At 39.5% G+C, this 24,864-nt stretch overlaps 1 protein-coding gene across 3 annotated transcripts in view; it reads right to left on the bottom strand.

The window, feature by feature from the left end:
• Positions 1-1,279: 1,279 nt before the first annotated feature.
• Positions 1,280-24,864, bottom strand: part of TGH (SWAP (Suppressor-of-White-APricot)/surp domain-containing protein) — a 37,948-nt gene continuing 14,363 nt past the window's right edge. For all 3 annotated transcript variants that reach the window (XM_077387930.1, XM_077387929.1, XM_077387928.1), the window contains 10 exons: positions 20,508-20,659; positions 11,065-11,140; positions 10,881-10,967; positions 10,663-10,740; positions 9,215-9,359; positions 8,495-8,984; positions 8,038-8,316; positions 7,799-7,924; positions 2,565-2,783; positions 1,280-2,438 (listed from right to left, as the gene is read on the bottom strand). In XM_077387930.1, coding sequence (XP_077244045.1) covers positions 1,500-2,438; positions 2,565-2,783; positions 7,799-7,924; positions 8,038-8,316; positions 8,495-8,984; positions 9,215-9,359; positions 10,663-10,740; positions 10,881-10,967; positions 11,065-11,140; positions 20,508-20,659 — 2,591 coding nt within the window. In that variant the 3' untranslated portion in view covers positions 1,280-1,499. The remainder of the gene's footprint in view (positions 2,439-2,564; positions 2,784-7,798; positions 7,925-8,037; positions 8,317-8,494; positions 8,985-9,214; positions 9,360-10,662; positions 10,741-10,880; positions 10,968-11,064; positions 11,141-20,507; positions 20,660-24,864) is intronic.

Below are 24,864 nucleotides of genomic sequence, written 5' to 3'. Positions count from 1 at the left end.
GTTAGGATTTTGGAGGATGGACAGGCGGATCGTCTTGCTTGAGAGGGTGTGGCTATAGGGGCAACAGTGATATTTGACATTCTCCCCCGTGAGCAGTTTTTGTATTTGTTTTATTTCTTTGCCTTCTCTTATATACTCTTTCTTGCATCCACGACTGCCTTGGTCGTGGGCTGCTCTTTCTAATAAAATTTCACCAAAGATAGTACTATTAAATCTTTTATACTACATATCTATCTGTAGCATTCTTATATTACTATATATAATAGAAAAAACATGGGTTGTATTGCCATCACCTTACATCATTTAAAATCTTATGCATATGCTTAAGTGTAATTAAATCTTTTATACTAAATATATATCTATCTAGAGAAAAGGGTTGCTGCGCTCGAGCACAAAAACAGGGGGGTGGGGCCATTGGGGGGGGGATCCTAACCATTCATTTGGAAGGCCCCATCATAGATGGTGGGCCTACCAAAAATCAGCTCCATTGGATCACCAATGGGTGTCCATTTGTGGGGCCAAAAATGGACAGATACTGTTTGTCCACAAATCTGTCCATTTTGGCCCCACAAATGGACACCCTAAGGTGATCCCATGGAGATGATTTTTGGTTGACACCCTACCCATGAAAGGGCCCATCAAATGAATGCTTTCGATCCCACCCAAAATGTGGCCCCACCCTGTTTCTGTGCTTGAGCACAGCTAAGCTTCGCTGTCGAGCACAGCAGCTCTATCCTCATCTATCTATACAATATATTTATTTGCACTATAGATAATGGGTGAGCTTGTGTCTCTAAGCAACTGATAAACTTTCCTTTAGCTATTAAATATCTATCTATTCTATGATATAAATAATAGGAACACATGGGTTGCAATGTCCACATTATGCTTACATGCTTTAATATCATAATGGAAAACTACTATCTATTCATTTAAAACATTAATAATGAGTTTTGCCATCTAATACTACTATCTATTTATACTATATCTAATGGCAAAACTTAGTTGGATTACTATGAAATCTATCTTACTATATCTAGACTATAAATGGAAAACTTATATCTCATTAGAGGTTATTTAAAACCCAATGTGTTAAGTTTCCTTTTAACTATTAAATCTATACTTAACATAAATGCCTGATAGAAAATCGAATCTGATGATCCTACACCCCAATTGGTGAATTAGGGCCCATGAAAACCGCTTCTTTTAACTCCTCGAAATTGAAACTGGAGTTGCTACCTTTTCCATAGGTAAACTATCAATTATAACAGAAAACCAGTAAAGAATCATATGAAATAGACAAGCCCTGAACTACTGAATACAACACAGTAGTCTTCAACCCACAAAAATGCCTGATAGAAAACCTAAAACAAGACTGAACCATTTTCCCACTCCTCTTTTGTTGAGTAGAGGACTATTTTCATACTATAAACAGCCTGAGAAAGGCCATTCACAACTAAAAGGAATATAAACAAACGCTTCTCTATGGAATGCTCATCTCAGTGACGTTTGAATTTTGAAGAAACAGAATCCTTCTCTCGGTTCCTTGATTTACTCTTCTCGTGTCTCTGTTCTGTGTATTCTCTTCCAGGCCCATGACATGGTGATCTAGAAGGAGATTCTTTGCTTCTGGAATCATTGTGCTTCGAATGCTTTCTACTTTTCCGTCGAGACAAATCCCTCTTTTCTTCTTTGGACCTCGAACGATCTCGATATCCATGATCATCAGAAAAGTCACCATCTGATGTACTGCTCCTACTTCGGTTTCGTCTTGAGTTTTTTCGAGTCCTCCTATCTGATGCCCTGGGACGGTCTCTATATCCATGATCATCATCGGAGTCACTATCTGATGTATTGCTCCTACTTTTTTGGCGTCTTGAGTGTGTTCTAGTCCTTTTACCATCTGCAACTTTTCTCTCCATTTTAACTAGAAGAGCTTTGTGCTTAGAATTGTCATCGGCTGTTGGTTTGATCCCCGAAAACATGTTCAAGCTACTGTTTGGAGTGTTATCACTGTCAGGTCTACTTCCATCAACAGACGCAACTGTTCTACCAAGTACTTTTTCACGTGTTTTGACTGAAGTGCCTTCTTGGGTGACTTCTGAATAGCTTAATTTACAAACTGTATCTTCATTATCTTGTAAGAGCCCATTGGGAGTTTTAAGCGTAGAAGTAGATTTGTCATTCTGTGATGAGATTTTAGTATCTCCTGTGATACTAGTTTCCTTCAGAAGATATGAAGTGTTTGTCTTATCCATCAAATTCTGTGGTTCTGGTGGAACTTCAAGGCCCAGCTCTTTACCCAAGGATTCCAGAAAATCACCCGCTATCAAACGGTTTAGAGTCGTATTAGCACCATCACTCTTCTTTTCTGCAACATCCACTTGGTTGAAACTAGAGTCCTCCCCTTCATCATCCGATTCATCAGAGAAAATAGCCTGCATCAAACAGTAAATTTGTTGTAGGGTTGCATGGGCCACCACATGATGCTCATTCACCCATTGGATGAATTATAGTAGAATCCCTATTGTATTATAATAATGCATCAAAATAATATAAGATACCTTATACAGGTCAACTGGCCTTTCAACACTTGCAATGTTTGATTCGATCTCAGTTTCCTTGCTGGTTATGTGTTCACTGATCCCTTGTGATTCTGACTGAGATACTGGCAATGGGTCTCTGTTTACAGCAGCAGCCTCTTCATTTTTCAGGGTTTTGACAGAATCGGCTGTAAATATGAGTGAATCAATCCTGCTCCTAATTCTTGGCAAGGGTGGCGGCTGCAAACGCCAACAAGCTCTCTGGTTAGTGCTGTTCCTTTCAGCACGGTCACATTTATATGCTAGAAAAAAATATACACCCAGTCACAAGACTTACCACACCATGTTATGTAAAACACATGCAAAATCAATCAACTAGACCAAAACGTTGATATGAAGCGACGGAATAAAACACAGGAGACAGTCAATTGGATGCAACAAGAACTGAACATTGCAAAACCAAATCCAGTTTCCAGCAAGAGGATGATTCGTTTTGTTTGGTTCCTTTTTTGAAGAAGGAAAATGGATTCCAAAAAGCAGTACAAAGGCCAGGACGGGTGTCCTGATAGTACAAATGAAGGCAGAAACTGAAGTGAGAGAGGCTTAAGCAATAGGAAAATGACCGCTGGTAGCTAGGATTGTGTGCTCGATTCCTTCGCCAAAATATCTGCCTCTCCATTTGCCGACTTCAAATGATGATGCAAAGAAGGAATGATCGCATTGCAAAGATCTACAATTTCGAGAATAATTGGTGAGACGCCATGGGCCCTCATAGGATTTCTAGCCCATGAAATCACGCTACTTGAATCGTCTTCAATAATGCAAGTTCCACCAAATTACGCTTTGAAAATGCATAAGCCAGTGAGGAGGGCAGGGCCCTACCTTCCGCTTCATTTGCATCTGTCACACCACACAGTTCAAAGAAACTTTTGAGTACCTCTCCTAAATTATTTATGAAGATGCCTCCATTTCCAACTGGTCCCAGATTACCTTTAAAGCTACCATCTGGGATGTTGGGAGGGGATTTGCTTTGGTTTTTACTCCCACATGATCGCCTTCCAATTATTACCATTACGGATGGTGGGATCGCCTTGGCCCCATCTTGCTTTTCACCCACGCTATTATGTCAATTCTCATTTCCATGATAATCTTTCCCATAGACTTGCTTCTCTGTCAATGAAGATGCAGTTATCTCATTCCTATAGGTTCCACAAAACTGCATGAGGAATAAGCCTCCAAAAGACTATCGATTCCAACCAAAGGGTCGGCATCCCAATTGAAAATGATGGATGAGTCATGAGATGGATTTTTGAAAAACCCACGTCATGCCAAACTGCGATAGGATGGGTCTTCATATTTGGAAGAAGAACAGGCACTGCATCATAAGGCAATTTACAGATTCATCTGCCTTCTTGCAAAGGATACATTGTCTAGCAAGATGGACTTGTCTCCTCTTGAAGTGGTTGCATGCATTATCTTTTTGCTTGCTACAGTCTACAAGAAAGCCGCTACTCTAGGTGGGGCCAAGAAGATCCAAATCTTGGCCCAAGGATTGGATAGTGGGTTAGATCTCAACAAGCAAAGAAAAAAAAAAGATTCGATCCTGATGATCCCCTTGGGGTCAGGGTTCCGAGTCCTATACATTACCATAGAAGGGATGAATAGGTCTCAATTTCACTTTCCTTTAGATGTCTTCTTAGGGATGCATTCCATACAATCTTCCCATCCCTCTTCCCTCATAACAGTCTTTGATTCTCACCACTCTATTATGGTTAGCTAAGGTATAAAGATCAGGACAGGCATGACAAAGAGACGACTCTCCAAAACAAATATCCTCCCAAAATCTAGTACCCACTCCTCCCAATGTAAGCGAATAGAAAGATGTTCTCTAGAGTAAGTGAATGGTATTGTATTGTCGAAAACTTCCAGTTGTCCTCTCATGTAAGTGAATCAACGGTGAGTGGGAATTAGGAAAGTCAAGCTTTTCTCACATGCTCCCAAGATCAGTCTCCATTTAGTGGTCTACAAGAGGCTTGCTTGTGAAAGCAAGGTGGGTCACAATCAGGATAGTTTTCTCAACTCAATCTATAGTATCGGGGGGTCAGAACCGGTCTATTAGAATATACATTGATGACCCTTTTCCAGCTGTTGAAAAGAGAGATTACTATACCACAGGGAATGCTAATAGGAGATACTCAGGTCGAGCTTCCACCCCCACCACACACACAAACACACATTAAAAAAAAGCCCTCTAAATTTAACATCGGACCCAAACGAAGACCGGCATTTACAAGTGGACTGCCATGCCCCGTATCCTTTGCCAATAGGTGGGTTCCTAGTCTCCCTGTCCCCCCACCCTAGCCCATATTTCACCCCAATGATTGTGTGCCATAGAGATACTTTTTCTTGGCCAAATCTCCATAGCCACTTTCTCAATAGCGCCTTGTTTCTACGTTAAGGCTTTCAATTCTAATTCCACCCCTTCAATTCGGTTTACATACTCTCCCATTTCATCATATGTTTAGTTGTTTTGTTTTCTTCTCTGGCTTCCCCTAAACCTTCACTGTTAATACCCAATTGATTATCCAGGTGAATCACATCATCTTTTTTAGGTTTGCTGAACCAATACAACACTCTTTCTGAGTCTTCTGTTCTGCAAAGAGATGGGCTATATCTTCCAGGATGAGTCTTACATCTACATCCAGATGGCCTTCCATTTATCGTGGATTCAAGATAATTTTTCCCCACTCTACTGACTGGTGCAAGAGGCAGATTTCTAGAATTGAAATCTGACTGGACCGAGTCCAACGATACTGTGTGGCAAAGAGTCTGATCTCCATGAAATTGAATTTGACACGCACCAATCTAGAATCACTGATCTGAGAAGAGGAGATCCAATTCCTTCTGTGTGTGTAGAGAGAGAGAGGGACAGAAAGGGTTGGGGGCCCGGGGGGGGGGGAGATCCGGTCCAAGAGAATTGTTTGTTTACCTATAATCCCCTTTTTTGCAGCTTCAACTATAGCCTCCTTAATAGTGTTTTCCCATTGTAAATCTATGATGGCGTCAAACTCTGAGAGTGAAGTTACGCTCATCATTAAGATTTGGAATAAAGCTTTTGGATCCATTAGCTCACATCTCTTTCTAAAACTGTTAACCAGATTCAATGAATTTGGGTGAGATTCTAGGCTGTCTAGCGGTTCCATGGAGCTAACACGTGTTCAATGTGGATTACCAAACGCCAAGCATTGTTCAAGCTGAGTTGACACACCTGGGAAGAAGAATGTGGTAAAAGCTGAACGGGGGGGTGCTTACCAAATTTTGAATGAACGGATTTGACCATCTCCAAAGGTGAACGGGTGGCTCCTGCTAGTCCCCACGCGTTTACGTACCATTTCTTGGACAATGGGCCCATCATTGAAGCCCTATCTGATTTATTTCCATATTATATAATTTCTAGTATTTTTATTTCCATGTTATTAGTTTCTAGGATTTTATTTTCCATGTTATTTAGAATTAAGAAGTCTGGTCTTTTAGGGATTCTTATTTTAGTAGGTTTCTATCTTTTAGGTTGTTAATTGCCTATTTATAGGCCTCTTTACAGCTTTATTGTGAATTTTTGATGATTATTGATACTGAATAAAGATTCTTCTCCCTATAATTCTGGTTTTCTTCTTCTCTCTTCTGATTTCTTCTCTTCTCTCCCTAAATTCGTCTATTCTTGTGGTTATTTTCGTCTCTTCTTCAGGTTATTTTCGTCTCTTCTTCCCCTATTCTTTTAATTCTATCATCTTTCGTCCTTTTCTCTCCCCTTTCCTCAATTTTTCTTCATGGTGTTGCATCACTATCAGACCTATTCCACACTTTCCTGGGCCCCATAACCCTCTTCCTTTTTGTTGGATGAAAGATTGGGGACCATAACCCTCTTCCTTTTTGTTGGCAGCCGGCCGTAAACTTTGCCACTCTTCTATGAAATAAATCCTATAAGATTCCTTTCACCTTCTTCATGAAATTTTCCCAAAGGATTCATCTAGCCAACCCCAACTAGTTTGGGACAAGGCTTTGTTGAGTTGAGTTGAGTAAAGATTGGGGACCATAATATTCCTACTACTCCTTGCTTCAGTGCGAGCGATAGTAAACTTCGCCAGCAGGTTGCGATTTAGTGATTCGAACAGTCAGAACAATCTGATGAATCTAGGAATTTCATCCGACATTTGGAGGCCCTTATTGAACTCCCCACACACCAATAGAGTACCATCGATCCAAGACCTTCAACCGGGCTGAAGCTCTCAGAAACGCCTAATCCTAAGATAGTATTTGAGCTCTGGCATATTCGATACTATCCTCTTCTCCGTTCATTTCAATTTCCAAAACTTGGCTGAACAACTTCCCCAATGATTGCATGGTGAATTTTCCTCGGGCATGGAGTGGGATGTCATAATATTTCACTCAGATCGCCCTAGATCCGGTATTCAAGACTGTATTCAAGGGTAATAAGCTCTCCAATGGATCCCCGTAAGCATATCCACCCAAGCTACTTATTCCGCATTCCTTAGCCTCCAACTGGAAATGAAAAGGGATCACATTGTTATTAATTCTTATGGGTAAGTAAGGCACGGATATTTTCCATTTTCTCTCTCCCATTATCGGACTTCTTCCATCTTTCACTTGATTTCTTTCTTTCTCCCAATCAAGCATGCTTTCACAGTCGATATTCTCCTGGATTTCGTCCACGCGGATCTTACCAACTCTTTGTGGCCTAGAGGTGCTCAATCTGTAAGTATCACAACTTTAAAAGGGGAGCTGAGTGACGCCGATGTGCATTTGCATGATAACCCACTCTATAAGTATCGCAAAGGTACTTTTTTCAAAGATGAATAGCGTGAAAATCAAAAGAAAAGCTTAATTCCCATGCCAATGTTACCAGAATTGTTCGCGTTGCTATATAGAACACAAAAGGGAAGTGGATGTAACAGCTGTACCCTAGGAACAACAAACACTAGAATCCAGAACTATATGAAAAGAGCAATCAATGGTTCTAATCAGGAGGACACTGCACAGATGGTCCCATCAATACATGCAAACAAATTAACTAACAACAAACATCAAAACCCCTTCTTACACTTTAACTGTGAGATTCCAGTCATATGAACAAAAATAATCAAATTTCTGTGTCTCTTGCTAAATAAATTAGTGCTTGGAAAATGCATGCACATGAGATATGAAGTAGAAGTAAATGAATGAAACATGCTAAGTACCTTGCCCAAGAATGGATCAATAATGTCGAAACGCTTGCATAGAATAGGGTAAGGGCGCCACTGATACTCTTCCCGCAGAGGGTATTTTTTGCCCATATTTTGTTGATCTTGTGGAGTTTTAGGCCGCTGCATGTACACATTTTAAGGTATGACATGAAGCCAATTCTCAACAACGTAAAAAAAAGTAGGTGACGACATACTAACATAAGTTTGAGGATACCTAATAGGGTGTCCATTACCTCAATTCCACCAGATATGAACTGCCCAGCTGCCTGGAACTCCATGAGCTGCTGGTTAGGAGGATTAAGTACCTTGCCCCATTCCCCTTTCTCAATTGCCTCTGCTGCAGCCTCAAAGTCCAATCTCTCACGTGCACGGTCAGATTCTGACATATTATTACTTCCTCCACAATAAGTAGACCGAAGACCACCTCGGTACTTATCCTTAAGAAATTGCTCAAATCTCGCCTGCTTTGCAGGATCATCTTTGAAAGGTTTTGCAGCTTCTGGAAATTCGACCTAAGGTCCAAACAGGAGATAATTCAAATTTAAAGTCCGTCAAAATAAGGTGCTGGATTGTGAAAAAAACTAAACAGAGGGATGATAATTTCATCAAACTAAAAGCCACAACTTGTACAACTAGCTACTGCGAGTTGGAGATTCGTGTAGATCTAGAATAAATGTGTGGATCACTCACCATAGATGCCGGTTTTGTAAATGTATCTGAAAGATTGAATTGGAGATGAACCACATCTGTAGAAGAAACAGAAGAGCTTGAATCCTTGGAGCTTCTTTCCAAGGGCCTTTCCCCTAGAATTCTTCCACGGCTCTCTGCTGTCATTTTCTGCACGCTTGGCGTGGATTTCAAATCGATCTGCACCGTTCGCTGATCAGAACGCTTTTGCTGCTCTTCCCACAGCTTTCTTACATAAAAATCGTGGCCATTCCCTCCAGTAAGGAAGGAAAATAATGGGTTTGTCTTATTCTTCTCTCTAGAGAGATCTTCAAAAAGTTTGCCAGAGCGAGCAACCAAAGTCGCAACTCCCTCAATCAGCATTTTCAGATTATTATCTTCCGGAGGAAGCACCTCCGGTGGAGGAGGCACCGCAAACTTATTTCCAATATCAAGAGGAGCAGGGAAGTTGTGATGGGGTTCAAAGCCAAGTGGAATAACTGGAGGATCAAATCTGGAAGATGTTTGCAAGATGAGAGTCAGAAGAAAATATTAAAATAAAAATGTCTAAACTCTAAACAACCAGCAGTTCGTTTTTCGTAATGATTCCAATAAAAAATAATTAATTACTTACATGAGCCATTATTTTATTGTTCAAGAAACACACAACAAATTTATATAGAATCAGAATAGTAATATTGTTAGAATGTATTCACCCACTCACTAGAGTGTATTGCTAACTACCTTTCCAATTGGTATTCAGAACTTGATGCAACTTTAAAACCAGAAAGAACACCGTGTTCTTTTTTTCCCGGGAGTTGCTTATTTTCTTTGCTCATTGTCGAAGGCTCTTCATCTTCTTCAACATAAGTTTCTACAGAATCAAAACCTGAACAAAGCACATTCTCAGGAGGAGAGAAAACAAGATCACAAAAATGAAATTTAAACTAATAGATTAGTTTATACTATATTGGAAAATCCATCCACCCACCAGAAAAACTAACACCATCCTCTAAAATAGCAGTGTGTACTCTAAGACTCCAACATGAGTAGCCAGTGACCCCCCATGCAAAAATTAACAAAGATGGTAATCCTAAGAACAGCCCTTTATGCTAAATGAGGTGCATCAAAATACCAGTTCATGGCACTTCCAGGTGAGTTCGAAGGTTGGTATGACTTTTGTCGCACTTGAGAATTAACATATCAAAGGACTTTAATGAAGATGATCTAGGTCGGCTTTGAATTCCCTTCATCATTTCTTGTTGCATAATCTCTTTACTAATAAACTTCATCATTAACTTTTAAAAAAAAAAGAGTCCCGTGCAAGATGGATTCCTAAAATATATCATAATCATGGTTTAAAATTTTGGTTTCGGTAACCGTTTCGGACCCCACCGAAAACCGAAATTTCGGCGAAATCCGAAATTTCTAATTTGGTTCGAAATGCTGGACCGAATTTTCGAAAATTTCGGCCGAAATTTTGTAACACTTTTTTTTTTAAAATAAATAATGGCATTTAATCGAAATTTCAGTCTGAAATTTGGTAAATGGCGAAAAATGAAATTTCAGAAAATTTCGGATTTCGGTCGAAATTTAAAACCATGATCATAATAATGTCCGCATGATTCTCAATGTGTGTCCTGGTGATCATCTAAATGCAAACTCAAATTTTAGGTTGAGAAAGAGGCCATCTAAAGAGAACATTTATTAAAATCTCCCTTTCTCAGGGCAATTAGACATCAACAAGGAGAGGAATCACGTGAGATTCCTACATTGTAGCTTTTGTCTATGTTGATTTCTGCTGTTTTTATTTATTTCTTTGCTCCAGGTTCGTTAAGCTCCGGTTTGTCTGTAGGTGTGTTCTTTTATTAAAAAAAATTCTTATTCGAAAAAAAAAAAAAACAAATGACCACAGAATTGCAAGTTAGATAAGTCAAACTCTTTCCATAATATGCATTTCATCTAACATCATTTGGCCATAAATAGTAACGCAGTAACCCTATCAAAAAATTCAATTTTTTTTTTGGGTAGGTAAGCTAGGATCGAACCTGCGACCTCAAGGTTGAGATACAAAACCTCAACCATTGAGCTACAGGCCCAATCCCGAAAAAAAATTCTAATTTATGAAGGTGTTGTGCTATTAATTTCATTATAGATGAGAGATGATGGTTCCAAAGAATGGAAAAACTCACCAGCAGCATAGATATCCTCATCTTCAACATCAAGTTCCTCAAGTGCTCCAATGCCAAAACCAGGAGCAACTTTTCCTGCTGATGGCATTAAGTTAATGAGTTACAATAATCCCCGACCTTGATACATTGTAGTAAAGATTCCTAAAAGCTGGTAAAAAGATATACTAGTCGTGAAAACTTTAATCATTGATAAGAATGTAGAATAATAAGGAATTTACAATTAGAGGTAAAAAGATTCTCCTTCCCCCGAACAGCTTTTCTATTACCAGATCCTTTACTTCCGGATGCAAACAACCTTTTCCTTTCTGAAAAAAGGTGAAATAAATTTGTTACGATGTTGCAATTTATCCAGTAAGTAAATGAAAATAACTACCAACTTAATCTAATCAAAGCGGATCTAACCTCTGAATTCAGGAGCATGCTTGAAAGGATCGTAACCCAAACCATGTAAGTCCTGCTTTGGGTTTAGTACAAAAACCTGAAATGAAGATAAGAAATAAGACAAAATTTTCCTTTTGTGGTCATCACAGCAAAAATGATAAAATTAAATAAATATCAATCAAGAAAAGAACTGAGGTGACATCATAAGCAGCACAGGTAATATTCTGGAAATACAAGCAGATCGGGAAATCATAATAGGACAAAATACAATGGAACAATTTTATTTTTTTTTAAATTGACATATTTCATTAATATTAAGATGGCAATAGGGACCAGCAGTCCCATCTTGCACTACAAAATATTAAGGTGGACTGGGCCGACATGCCGGCACCAGTCCAAAAGGTAAACAGAGCATTGATATTAGTTTTTCATCCCTACACTTTTCTAAAGACTGTTCTTTCCAACCTCTTCCGACCCCCATGTATGTATCACTTATGGAGGATTATGCCACCACTCAGTAACTGGACAATAGCCTATGCCCTTAAAAGCATCGACTTGCAAGACTGGGGAGATAAACGCATTTGTCCCCTTTGAGCTCATCCCTTCGAAACTCCTGCTCCCCCAACGAAACTAGCTAAACCAATGAGGCAAAACAGAGCGATAGGAGCGCACTATCAAGATACTGTAATAGAACCTAAAATCAGGGTATGTAATTTATCAATTCTATTCGATAGGTCCTGGGCAAAACATTCTTCTAATTCTCAAGCGTGGGAGTTGCACCTTTAGTTAGTATAGCCCTTCCTCATACTATTGAATCCGACCTAATCTCTCTTAAAAACAGAAACGTGTTTTCGTTGTTTCTCTACTTCCCAGTCCTCTTTTCATTCTCCTACTTCTTTTCCTCTGATCCTTCTCTATTCTCTCCTTTTCCCCTTAACTCTTCACGATTTAGGTTCTATTTCATCTGTCGTTACCTTCTCTACTCTGTCCTCTACAACTTTGGATTGTTCTCCGAGGAACATCGCCCTAGTCCTGTCTATATTCTCCTGATAAGAGAATCCCAAGGCATCTCCCATCACTAAGAATTCCCTAAAGATCTCCAGTTCAGGGTGCCCAGGGTCATCACCTGCTGATGGCAAAGAAAGACCTTTACCCTTATCGTTGCAGTCTTTAAGTTGCCCTGTCCGCTGAGTATCTTCCACTACTGGGGTCCCTCGTTCCCGAATCTGAACTGAGCCCCTAGATTGACTCCTAAGTTCCAGACAAGAGATAACAGATTGCTTTTCCTCCTCCCATAGGCGCTTTCGAATAAGCCTCTCCTTATCCAGAATCTTATTGAAGATGGGAAGATTATGAAGGGGGGTGTGAAGTTCCTCCTCAGTATTCAAGGTGGACCGAGAGGGGGACGACCCCAAACTCGAGCGTCGGCCACCCTTTCTTTAACCCATTGTTTCTTCAGACGGGATATCAGGACCTCGGCTGGTGTAGGCGATTCCTTCCTCGCCAACTTCTCGTTGTACTTTAGATTTTTCAGAAGCTCTAAGTCTTCATTAACCAGGGTGATTGCCCCATCAGCTATATTGCTTATGTTTCCGAAGTGATTGCTGCTAGACATACTTTGAGAAGGCGGTTTTAGAGGGGATCAAAGATAGTGAAAACTATCGGATTCACGCCTCTTTTTCTTATTTCTTTTTTTCTTAACAGAGTTTTGAGCTTTCTATTAAGTACAGATAACCCTCCTTGAGTTGCCAAGATACAAGCATCCTTCCCAGACCTTTCCTAAGGTTACCTTTTCCGGAGCGAGCATTTTTTGTCTCGTCACTTTTCCTTACCACCTGAAATCTATTTTTTATTTTCAGAACCTTAAATCTTTGGCCGATTTGATGCCAAAAGTATCCACAGCTTCTTTTAAAATTTGAATTGGGGACCACCACCGGCTCTGGCCCAATACCAGTGACCTCTGCCACCTTTTCCGGTGAAAAATTTACCGACGGTGACCCTACATCGTCAACAATTTGGACGGATCCCTCAAAAAGTGGCAAATTATCTTTACTATTGGCCTCTCCCACCACCGACATTGCTAGAGAATTTATACTGTCCTCAAAGACCATCTTAACTCCCACCGAGTAAATGTTAGAATCTACCTTTAAATTGATAAGCTGAGGAATGGATTTCCGCAAAGGGGAAATAACCAAGCGGAGGCGAACGCCAAACAATGATAATGATTCCCAAAGAGTTGAGTTTCAAGAACCTGGCCCAAATGAGATCCCAAAATTTCCACTGTTGTAGCAAACCACGCATAAAGAGGAATATCATAAAATCTTAACCGAACCGATCTAGCACCTGTATTATAGGCAGGGAACCAGGGCTGGAGGGAAGAAAGGTACCCTCCAAAAGCCTCGCCACCACGACGAAGGATCGAAGTGGCCTGAGATTCGGAGCCAAAACATACTAGTATATCCATGGTACTAATGGCGAAAGGCTTATCCAATTTTGGGAGGCCCCAAAAATGTTTGGCCCAGCCCAAATCTCTTCCAAAAGCCAGGAACCAGATTTTAAGGTTCCAATAAGACAACACTTTAGGTTCTTCTTTCTTTTTTCCACCACAGAGCCTGGTACCTCTAAACATCGATCATTTTCACTACCGTCAGCAACTTGAACCTTTTTAGGTCTCCAGGCAAAGCTAGAGTTCTTTTTATGTCGCAATTCAGAACACTTCCTGCACGAGGTGCGCGACCCAAAGTTTTTATAGCTGCATGTTATGCACATCCAGTCACTCCCATTCGGTATTGGTCACCGATTTACTTCTACTACTCTTCGGCCAGGAGTTTTTCTAGCTCCAAAATCCAATCTTCTCCCCTGATGTCCCACTCTTCCAAACTCCCCAGGGAAACAGCAAGTGAGCGCGGTGTGGGCCAATGAGACCAAGGAGGTCTCTCTGCACCAGCTCCTTGCCCAAAAGAGAAAAGAGATCTTCTACAGCAAAGATTAAAGATCCCGAGGGAATCAAAAACTTCCATGGTGGAATAGCCCCATCTAAACACGACAGGTAAGGGTCTACCAGTCGCTCGAGGTTTGTACCGCAATCACAGGGGAGGAACGACAATTGAGGACCTCCCGGTGGAATGTTCCGACGACTCCTGAAGACATCCTTAATGGTCATCCTTCTTTTTTCTTCCGTAATCAGGCTAATATCTCCATTCTTGAAAGAACATAACTGATTTGCAGAATCCGGTCCGCAAATCTCCAAGGGCCCTTCCTGGGTGTCTCCGATTCTTTTCTTTTTTTTTGGAATAAAATAAAATGGAACTATATATTTCGATAATTCTATAGAACTTAAGAAAAATATAAGATAACTTAAATATATAAAAGGGGAAAATGATGGTTGGAATTGTAGTGCTTTGATTTCTTCGAGGAATTGCCAGCATATAGAACTAGGGCCCACGTATGGGCAGACCGGCATTGATGATCTAGTGGACCATACCATTGAAAAAAAATGATCTAGTGGACCATAACAGGAACATACAAGTCCCATGTTGAAAAAAATCTCATCCACTCGGTGAAAGCCTGCAACTATGGTGCAAAACCAAGTGTTCACGGGTTATTCCGGGGAACGTTAGGAGCTCGATGGGTCAATCTTAAAGTAAAAATAGAACCAGTACCAAAATTCAGATATAAGGAAGTAAATCGTGTTAGTTTTTTTACTTATTAATAACCATCGAGATAATTCATCCATAAACTTAAAATCTGTCCAAACATGCTTTGCCATAATAACTCACACCAAAAGACAATATATAAATGGGAAATGATTTTTGCGCTCCAGTGTTTTGATAAACATGCACTCCACTTGTTTGTCGTGTAGTAATTAAAGGGATGTGAGAGGATGTTACGGTTCTCAAAAAGCTCTTAAAGCCCTTTAAATACTACACGACAAACAAGTGCATGTTTATCAAAACATTGGAGCGCTGAAATCATTTCCCTATATATATATATATATATATATATATATATATATATATATATATATATATATAGAGAGAGAGAGAGAGAGAGTTCCTAAGGTGTCACCTCATATAGCTTATATGAGGTGGCGCTCACAAAATATAAGGGGCTCACATTTTTGGGGTGATCGAAACCACTCATTTGAAAGGCCCTTAGATGGATATGGTGCCTACAAAAAATCAGGTCCATAGGATCATCCTAACCCTTCCATTTATGGAGGTTAAAAATGGGCAGATTTATGGAGGTTTATACCCATCCATTTCAACCTCCACAAATGGAAGGGTTAGGATGATCCTATGAAGTTGATTTTTGGGCACACCCTATCTATGTGAGGGCCTATCATATGAATGCTTTGGATCATCCAAACAAAGTGGGCCCCTTATGTTTTTAAGCGCCACCTCATATAAGCTATATGAGGTGACACCCTAGGAACTCTATTCTCATATATATATATATATATATATATATATATATATATATATATATATAGAGAGAGAGAGAGAGAGAGAGAATATGAGAATAGTGTTCTTGCGCAGCTGCTCAGATAGCTTACCTGAGCAACTGCTTCAAAAACTCATGTGGCCCCACATTTTTGGGGTGATCCAAAGCATTCATTTGGAAGGCCCTTCCATGGATAGGGTGTGTACCAAAAATCAGCCCTTTAGGATCATCCTAACCCTACCATTTGTGGAGGGAAAAAATGGTCAGAAACAGCGCCTGTCCATTTTCCCCTCCACCTTTGATTGGGTATCCTACATGGCTGATTTTTGGTACACACCCTATCCATGGAAGGGCCTTTCAAATGAATGCTTTGGATCACCCAAAAAATGTGGGCCACATGAGTTTTTGAAGCAGCTGCTCAGATATATCTGAGCAGCTGCGCAGGAACACTATTCTCATATATATATGAGGAAAGTGTTGGTGAGCTTAAGCGCCCCAATCACATGGGTCCCACATTTTCTGTAGTGATCCAAACCATTCATTTGCAAGGCCCTATCATAGATAGGGTGTGTACCAAAAATCAGCTCCATAGGATCATCCTAACCCCTCCATTTGTGGAGGACAAAAATGGGCAGATTTGTGGACAAATAATGTCTGTCCATTTTGACCTCCACAAATGGATGGGTTAGGATGATCCTATGGAGCTGATTTTTGGTACACACCCCATCTATGTAAGGGCCTTTCAAATGAATGCTTTGGATCATCCTAACAAAGTAGGCCCCAATGTGATTGGGCGCTTAAGCTCACCAACACTTTCCTCATATATATATATATATATATATATATATATATATATATACTAGTAAAAAACCCCGTACGATGCACGGGCCGACAAAGAACTGTACGGACAACATCATAGGTTGATCCAAACCACAACATCAATAGGTTGTGCCTGTAAAATCATTCCCATAGGCTGATCCTAGCCCTCCAATCTATAGAGGTTTCCATAAATAAAAAAGCATATAGGAGAGTGGTGGGATTGAAATTATGTGGCTTTAATGGGTGCCTTTGTTAAAAAGCATAAAGGAGGGGGTAGGATTGAAAATATGTGGGTTGAATGGGTACCTTTGTTAAAAAAAGTCAAAAAAAGTGATGTGTAATTCTCATAGAATTTTGGGAGAAATTCAAATAATTCTCTCCTTTTCTCTTCTGCTATATATATATGAGGAAAATGATTGTGAGCTTGAGCGTTGGAACATATTCGTGAGCTTGAGCTCAAAAACCATTAGAGGCCCACATTGTTAGGATGATCCAAAGCATTCACTAGAAAGGGCCTTACATAGATAGGGTGTGTACAAAAAATCAGCTCCATAGGATCATCCTAACCCATCCATTAGAGGTCAAAATGGACAGACCACAAATCTGCCCATTTTTGCCCTCCACTTTTGGAGGGGTTAGGATGATTCAATGGAGCTGATTTTTGGTACACACCCTATCTATGATAGGCCCTTGCAAATGAATGGTTTGGATCCTCACAGAAATTGTGGGACCCATGTGATTGGTGCACTCAAGCGCACCATTCCTTATTAGAGCTTGAGCGCACGAACATATTCCTCTATATATATACTAGTAAAAAACCCCGACAAAGAACTGTTCGGATCACATCATAGGTTGATCCAAACCGTCCATGTGATGGAACACAACATCAATAGGTTGTGCCCGTAAAATCATTTGCATAGGCTGATCCTAGCCCTCCAATCTATAGAGGTTTCCATAATTAAAAAAACATAGAGGAGGGGGGTAGGATTGAAATTATGTGGCTTTAATGGGTGCCTTTGTTAAAAAGCATAAAGGAGGGGGTAGGATTGAAAATAGTGGGTCGAATGGGTGCCTTTGTTAAAAAAAATCAAAAAAAGTGATGTGTAATTCTATTAGAATTTTGAGAGAAATTCAAATAATTCTCTCCTTTTCTCTTCTGCTATATATATATATGAGAAAACGGTTCCTACACATATGTGTAGATAAGTTATCTACACACTAGCTTAAAATACAGTGGGGGCCACATTATTTGGGTGATCCAAACCATTCATTTTTAAGGCCCTCACATAGATAGGGTGTCCACAAAAAATCAGATCCATAGGATCATCCTAACCATTCGAACTGTGGAGGCAAAAAATGGACTAATTTGTGAAGGTTTAAAGACATCCATTTTACCTCCACAAATCGTAGGGTTGGGATGATCCTATGGATCTGATTTTTTGTAGACACCCTATCTATGTGAGGGCCTTTAAAATGGATGGCTTGGATCACCCAAACAATGTGGGCCCCCACTGTATTTTAAGCTAGTGTGTAGAGAACTCTCTACACATATGTGTAGGAACCGTTCTCTCTCTCTCTCTCTCTCTCTCTCTCTCTCTCTCTCTCTCTCTCTCTCTCTCTCTATATATATATATATATATATATATAGGCAGCAAAAATATGGGAGTTCTGGTTACAATATGAAAATAATGAAAATGGTAACATTGGGACTGGGACTGGGGACCGGGACCCAACAAGTCACCTACCTACGGGGAAGTAACCTTGAGAATAAGGCAAGTGAAAGGTGTGAATGGCTAAGGGGTATCGGGATCAAAATCAGGTCTAAAGATGAAACAAAAATAAATCAGATCTCACCGCGGGGGAAGCACGTCAGTCCTCAAATCTCATATGAAGGAGATCCAAGAGAAGTGGCAGAGAGGCCGGGAAGGCCCGATCAGTCCAGAATAGCAGCAGCCAGAAATAGATCGTGTTCGTGGGGAAGAAATATCATTGGAAATCCCCTAAACATTGAGAATTTACATCTTCAGGTACGTCATCTTCGACAAAAAATACACTTTCTGATCCTCCATCATGTCTGCTTGGGGTTACAATGGAGAAAGATTTTAATAATCATGCAGTTGCCATTACAAGAAGAATCTGATTTATAGTCACAATATTAACAAATTGGGAGTTTGCTGTCAGAGCCTGAATTGAGAGATCATCCCCCCTTGTTCGGCCTTTTGAAAAGTATTGCATGATAAAAGTGAAGGAGAAGCAAGATAATCTAATCTTTAGCACCGGAAGTCAGAAAATCCTTCAGACCCTCTATCCACCAGAAAATCTTAAGCAGAAGAGGAAGAAGAGGAAGAGGAAGAGGAAGATAACTAGATTAAATTTATGAATGCAGGGTGTATCACCATTTCTAGATTTTTAGGGGTTGCTATGTCAGACAAATCATATCCATATCGAAAATCGACACACGAATCCATATTCACAGATCTAATCTCCTCCGCCTCGCCCTCGCCCTCTTCGTCTTCTTCTTCTTCGTCGTCTTCTTCTTCTTCTTCTTTTTGAATTGGTTCTTCAACAAATGAACGTGAAAAATGCGTTCCAAAATGGGAAGCTAAAGAGGGAACAGCCACTTGGATTGCAAATAGCAAATAGCGAAAACTATGTAGATAAAATGGAGAAAGTAATAATGAGCTGAAGCAGCCTCCAAAGTATGGTTGGGAAGCTTATGTAATGCTTTAAAGATTCTGAGCTTGGCTCTTGTATTGTAACATGTTAAGAAAAAAGTAATGAATAGATGAAAATCGAGTGTATTAATCTCTGTCTTACTAAGTGATGCTGGAAGAAAATTTACAAGAGTACCCTGACTATTCAGTGGTAAAGGAATGATGGATAAATAAATAGCCAAATAATCAACAAGAATGCACTTATTCTCAACACAAATCAAACCGCAGGACCACTCAAAACCATAATCATCCTAATTATCATATTAAAAGAATAGAAAGGGTTTATAAAATGAGTCCTTGTGACTAGACACAAAATTGCCTTTCAGAATGACCAACCAATTTGTCTCATTACAGATGCCATGCTAACATAATCAACCCGTTCGCCCGAATGGAGTTTTTCTTACCCTATGTCCATCCATGCCCTTCTTCAAACCTGAACGAATCTCTTTTAGAGAATTATATGATTCAACTAGAACTATTTTCAAATACGACTCAAGCTGAACTACGAAATGTGCAACATAAACTTTCACTTAAAATCATCGATTACAAACAAGATGCATGCTGAAAGCGAAGGAGGCTGAACATCAGTGTGGTTAGAAGCATAAAGTTTACACTTATGCCATGTCAGGCTGCCAGAAAAAAAATTCATGATAAATCGGTGTCTTCAAGTGGTGAGAGAGGGGTAGGGCAGTGGGAGGAGGGAGATTTGAGAGGACGCAATTGAGATGAGCCTGAGATGTGTCTAAAACTCAGGAAAAAGTGGATCCTATTTTGAGTAGAGTTTTTTGTTTCCTGATTTTTCACCACCTCACATCACTTGAAGACACTAGTTTCCTGATTTTTAGCCACTTCACCTTCATTTGGAGACGCCATTTATCATGAAAAAAAATCATGGTATCCAAACGTGCCCTTAGAGTCACATGAACTGAAATTCCAGAAAGTGAGGTTTCCCAACAACATCATGCTTCTGAACACGAAAACAATTGATATTATGTATTCTTTTCCTCCAGAAAAACAATGCATAGACAGGAGACAAGGTAAACTCTAGCTACTGCATCAGGTCACTAGTCTCAGTAAAGAAAAGAATTTGCTTCAAAAGCCCAAAGATAAAGCATATCAACAATTAACAAATGAGGAATGATAGATGCAAGGGCGCCCTTGCATAAAGAGCCGGAAAAGGGCCCTTGATTGGATTCACATCATTTTCGGTAACCTTTTAAAATCGGTTGAGAAAATAAATTTGGTTGCACTTAATGACATGGATCCAATCAAAGGCCCTTTTCCGTCTCTTTATGCAAGGGCGCCCTTGCATCTATCATTCCTCTTAACAAATATTAACAAACATTATATATGCATTTAGGAAAAGCTTCTCAAGGACTACTTACAATTTAGCAGGTAAAAATAAACCAGATAAGGATTGAGAGCTCAAACGTTAAGAAAACAAGAAAAATAATGCTCCAACCAAAGTTGACGAGCAAAATTACTCACGGGTGTGGTCCGAGAAGAATATATGTCATCATCACTAGGGCGCTCACTAACATTGCCAGTGTCCGACTTAGTAGGCCCAAATTCAGTGACTGCAGATCTTGCCCCATCAGAAGAAAATGCTAGGAATGCTTTTCTAGCTTCTCTACGAGCATCTATAAAATAAATAAATATTTGTAATACAATATGTGTCAACTCTTGAAACCCAATATTAATTACAAACAAAGCTTTCATAGCTAAAGCAAGAGTAAAACAATTGCTTGATCTATTGAAGCAATAGAGATGTCTAAGAGAGAAATAAGTAGAAGTCCTAGTAAGAGACTGGTATAGTAATAAATTATAAATTAAACTGTAAATAGGGTAAATGTCCCAGGATTTATTGACAATGACGATGAAATTGACTGGGATGTCCTGTGGATGAGGTACCTTGCTATTTAGGCTGGTCCTTGCAGGGAGCTGTGTGATGCACTTGGTGCAGGTTTTGCAGGTTCTTGTATGTGGTTGTCTAAACAATGGCGTTCTGTTTGCATGCGGTTGATTTGCTAGACTTAACAGATATACAAAATCTGCCTTTTCGTGTGAGGGAAGTTAAATCGCCTTAGTGGCTTTTCGTTTTTGGCAATTGAGTTTATGGGAAACCCCTTAAACATAAGGATACCCCAGATCTCGAAGCATGGAGGATAAATCCTCTCTCAAGATTGGAGGATATTCTAAAGATTAGTGGGATTGCAATGGATAATGTTATGGCAATTAGTTTTTGGACCATAGTCACCATCCTAGGTTGGAATGGTCTTTATCATGAATTTCTAAAAGACTGTGTCAGATATGATCTCTAGGGAAGAGTGAGTAAGGAAAGAAATTATTACTCTCTTGGTTTTTGGTTCAGGAGGCTTTTCCTCTACCTCATTAATGGTAGAGTGGTGGTGGTTCTCTTTACTGCCTTTTGATTACCTTTTTGGGCTAATCTAGTCTCGATATAACCACCTTCTCGAGAATTGGTAGTGGGCCTAAGGTTTTGTGTATAGGGGTGGTACTTCTTCATGAAATGATATTGAATTATTGACATCTAATACCTAGTCTTTGGTTTTCCTCAGTAAAGGTAAGGGTAACCACCTAGTGTCTGGAAAATGGCTACTTCTTTTTCTTCGGCGGGTTCCAAAACATTTACAAGATTAAGAAGGGAGATCCCAGACCTTTCCGAGTGGTTTGAGCACCGTCGGTGGGTTCGTAGCTTGCAATACAATAGGACCAAAGCCTCAGTGAAAGCTCCCACCATCCCTAAACAGATTAGAAGGACAATTAAACGACAATGGCGAAATTTCAAGGCGAATTATTGGATGATTGCGGATGAATTTTTCCCTGGTACTTATAACTTAAAGGATATTTGTATACCAATTTACAAATTTCCTTTCTTTCAAGGTTGGTTGGATTTTGCTAATGAATTAAGGCGGTTAGAATGGGAGGCAAAGAAAAACCTTTGCATTCGGAAAATAGCTGAGCTGATTTCAATTAGGAAGAACCATGTGGAGAGGTCCCCTTCCCGCAGTTCGCCTCAGACTATTGGCCTGAAGACATGGAACTGGAACTGGACATTGGAGTCCTATCAGTGGAGTTGAGTGATTGTGCATGATAGCTGTCGGTCATAGGTTCCTTGGTCTTTGTTCAAAAGGTCTTAAAAGGTAGTTTTTGGGAGTTAAAATTCGATTATGCTTGGATCGAGAAATGGTGAATATGGCAAAGGAGTAGGATGGAATTCTTTGGAAATTTTTGGTTGTTGGTAAAGGAAGAAAATGACGGGACGACTTGGATGGTGATGGAATGCTGTATTAAACTCTGGATACTGCTTAGTTTAACTTGTTTGACTAGTGCCGGCATGTCGGCCTAGCTCACCCTAATATTTTGTATTGCAAAATGGGACTACTGGTCCCAATTGCTATCTTAATATTAATAAAATATGTCAATTTTATAAAAAAAAAACTGGAAGTTTTGTAAAAACTACAAACAACAAATAAACTTAACAGACAGTATAGTCTTCTTAATTGATGAGTAGGATGGGGAAGAACCCTTAATGCCACAATTGAGGCCCTTACATCTGGTATGGCTAGTTTACCACATAACACTGCTTAGCTTGCCACTTAGCCAGAATACTGCATAAATTTCGTCAAAGTTACACAATGCTTTCAGTGAGAGGAATCATAGTGAACACTTGGATAAAGACACTAATCGATAGATTTGTGATTAAGTTCTTACCAAGTCCACTTACATAATAAAGTGGCATGCAATATATCAACGAGAAGTATCACTAAGTAGATAAGAACTACAAACAACAAATAAACTTAACAGACAGTATAGTCTTCTTTATTGATGAGTAGGATGGGGAAGAACCCTTAATGTCACAATTGAGGCCCCTTACATCTGGTATGACTAGTTTACCACATAACACTGCTTAGCTTGCCACTTAGCCAGAATACTGCATAAATTTCATCAAAGTTACACAATGCTTTCAGTGCGGGGAATCATAGTAAACACTTGGATAAAGACACTAATCGATAGATTTGTGATCAAGTTCTTACCTAGTCCACTTACATAATAAAGTGGCATGCAATATATCAACGAGAAGTATCACAAAGTAGATAAAGCAATAAATTACACAAATACCTTCGAAAGACAAACGTGTTGTGCAACTATGACATAAGATAAAGCACAATAGCTTACATAGATGTTCGATAACTCAAACTTAGACAAGAACTCATCCAAGGAGTGAAACTGGGTCAACTAAGGATACAAAGGTGTTTCTAATTGACTAGGAAGGCAAAACTTGAAATCGGACAAGAACATAGCCAAGGTAAAGTCAAGTCAACTTGAGCGAGTTGATGATTGATTCGGGGAGTTTTTAAACAGTGGTTTACACAATTCTTTTTTTAAAGTTAAAAAGAACTTTATTAAAGAAAAACAGCAGCCACAAAAACAGCTCAAAGACCTAGGAGGTCAGTGTTGAGAATGATACCAGTGACCACTAGAATTGAGAATCCTCCTGCAGTCACAATAATAGAGTTTTGTGTATCCCTTTCTGACACTTGCATGAATAATTTTTGCTATAAAACTTGCTCGCAACATGCTCTACATCAACCTCCCTTGGTTGAGAAGGATTCACCCTCGAATCTAAGGGATCATGGCTGGAATCATCGCCATAAGAGTCACATTAAAACATTTGGAAGTCTTCAAGTATCAGCAGCTATAGGCAATACGCGTTATCATTGATCTTCTCAATCACCTCACAAGGATCAATTAAAAAAGATTGGAGTAACCCCACAAAATTCCCCTACGGCAAATATTAATTGTCCCTCGAGCTTGTTGACATGAGCTTTATACATGGCATTCATCATTTTTAACCTCTCTTACTTGTTCATATAAAGCCTTCAAGGTTTCAATCATATTTTTCGCCCTTGCAATCACTCAGTCAGTCGTTGGTAATGTAGGTAGTCTAAAACAGCATGAGGATTATAGCCATAAACAATCTGAAATAACGAGAACCCTGAGAACTATTCTGTGACCGGTTAAAAGAAAACTCGGCCTGAGCCAACTATAAATCCCAATTTTTTGGCGCGTCACAAGCCAAACTCCCAATCGCCAAGGCTCTTGTTTACTACCTCAGTCTACCCTTTCGTCTGAGGATGATAAGCGCTACTCAAATTCAATGATGTAAAAATCTTTTTTCATAAATGCCGCCAAAAATGACTCACACACTACTGAAATATCTTTGTGGAAGAGAATATCTTTGATCGATGTATCTATTCAACATTGAATATATACAAAAGATACCCTAGACAAAGAATAGTTTTGATCCGCAGATTTGTCCACTGTTGGATCATTATGAAGTATCTCCTAGACAAGAATAGCTTCAATCCAAACGCATTCTCACACTGGATCTTTTATGAAGAGTTTCTCAAAAGAATCTACCTTCGATCCACATACTTTTCCTCCATTGAATCAGTAGGAGTAACTTTGGAAAGAGAAATTTTTTGATCCATACGACTTTTCACTGTAGAGATGTATGGAGTATTTTCGAATGATGATTGGCTGTAATGACATCCATTATACCTGTCTACATAGAAACATTAACGTGCATTCACTTGGGCATTCGATCCTTAAATGAAATCCTAAGAGGCTAATATTTAACTAGGGTTAAGCTAGTCAAAAGGAAAGTTTCTTCAATGACCATTTAAATTCTGTCGCAATCTTGTAGGAACATCTGCCCATATGTTGATGCAAAGTTTGTGATCCATTTTAGGTATCAATTCTAGTTTTTGACCAATTGATGGTTTTGCAAAAAAATATAGGAATAATTCATTAGGTGATT

The sequence above is a fragment of the Tasmannia lanceolata genome, unplaced genomic scaffold (assembly GCF_043159265.1).
Source record: "Tasmannia lanceolata isolate RefF3 unplaced genomic scaffold, GAP_Taslan_0.1 ptg000008l, whole genome shotgun sequence".
In the NCBI taxonomy this organism is placed as follows: domain Eukaryota; kingdom Viridiplantae; phylum Streptophyta; class Magnoliopsida; order Canellales; family Winteraceae; genus Tasmannia; species Tasmannia lanceolata.
This window is presented reverse-complemented; position numbering and strand designations above follow the sequence as displayed.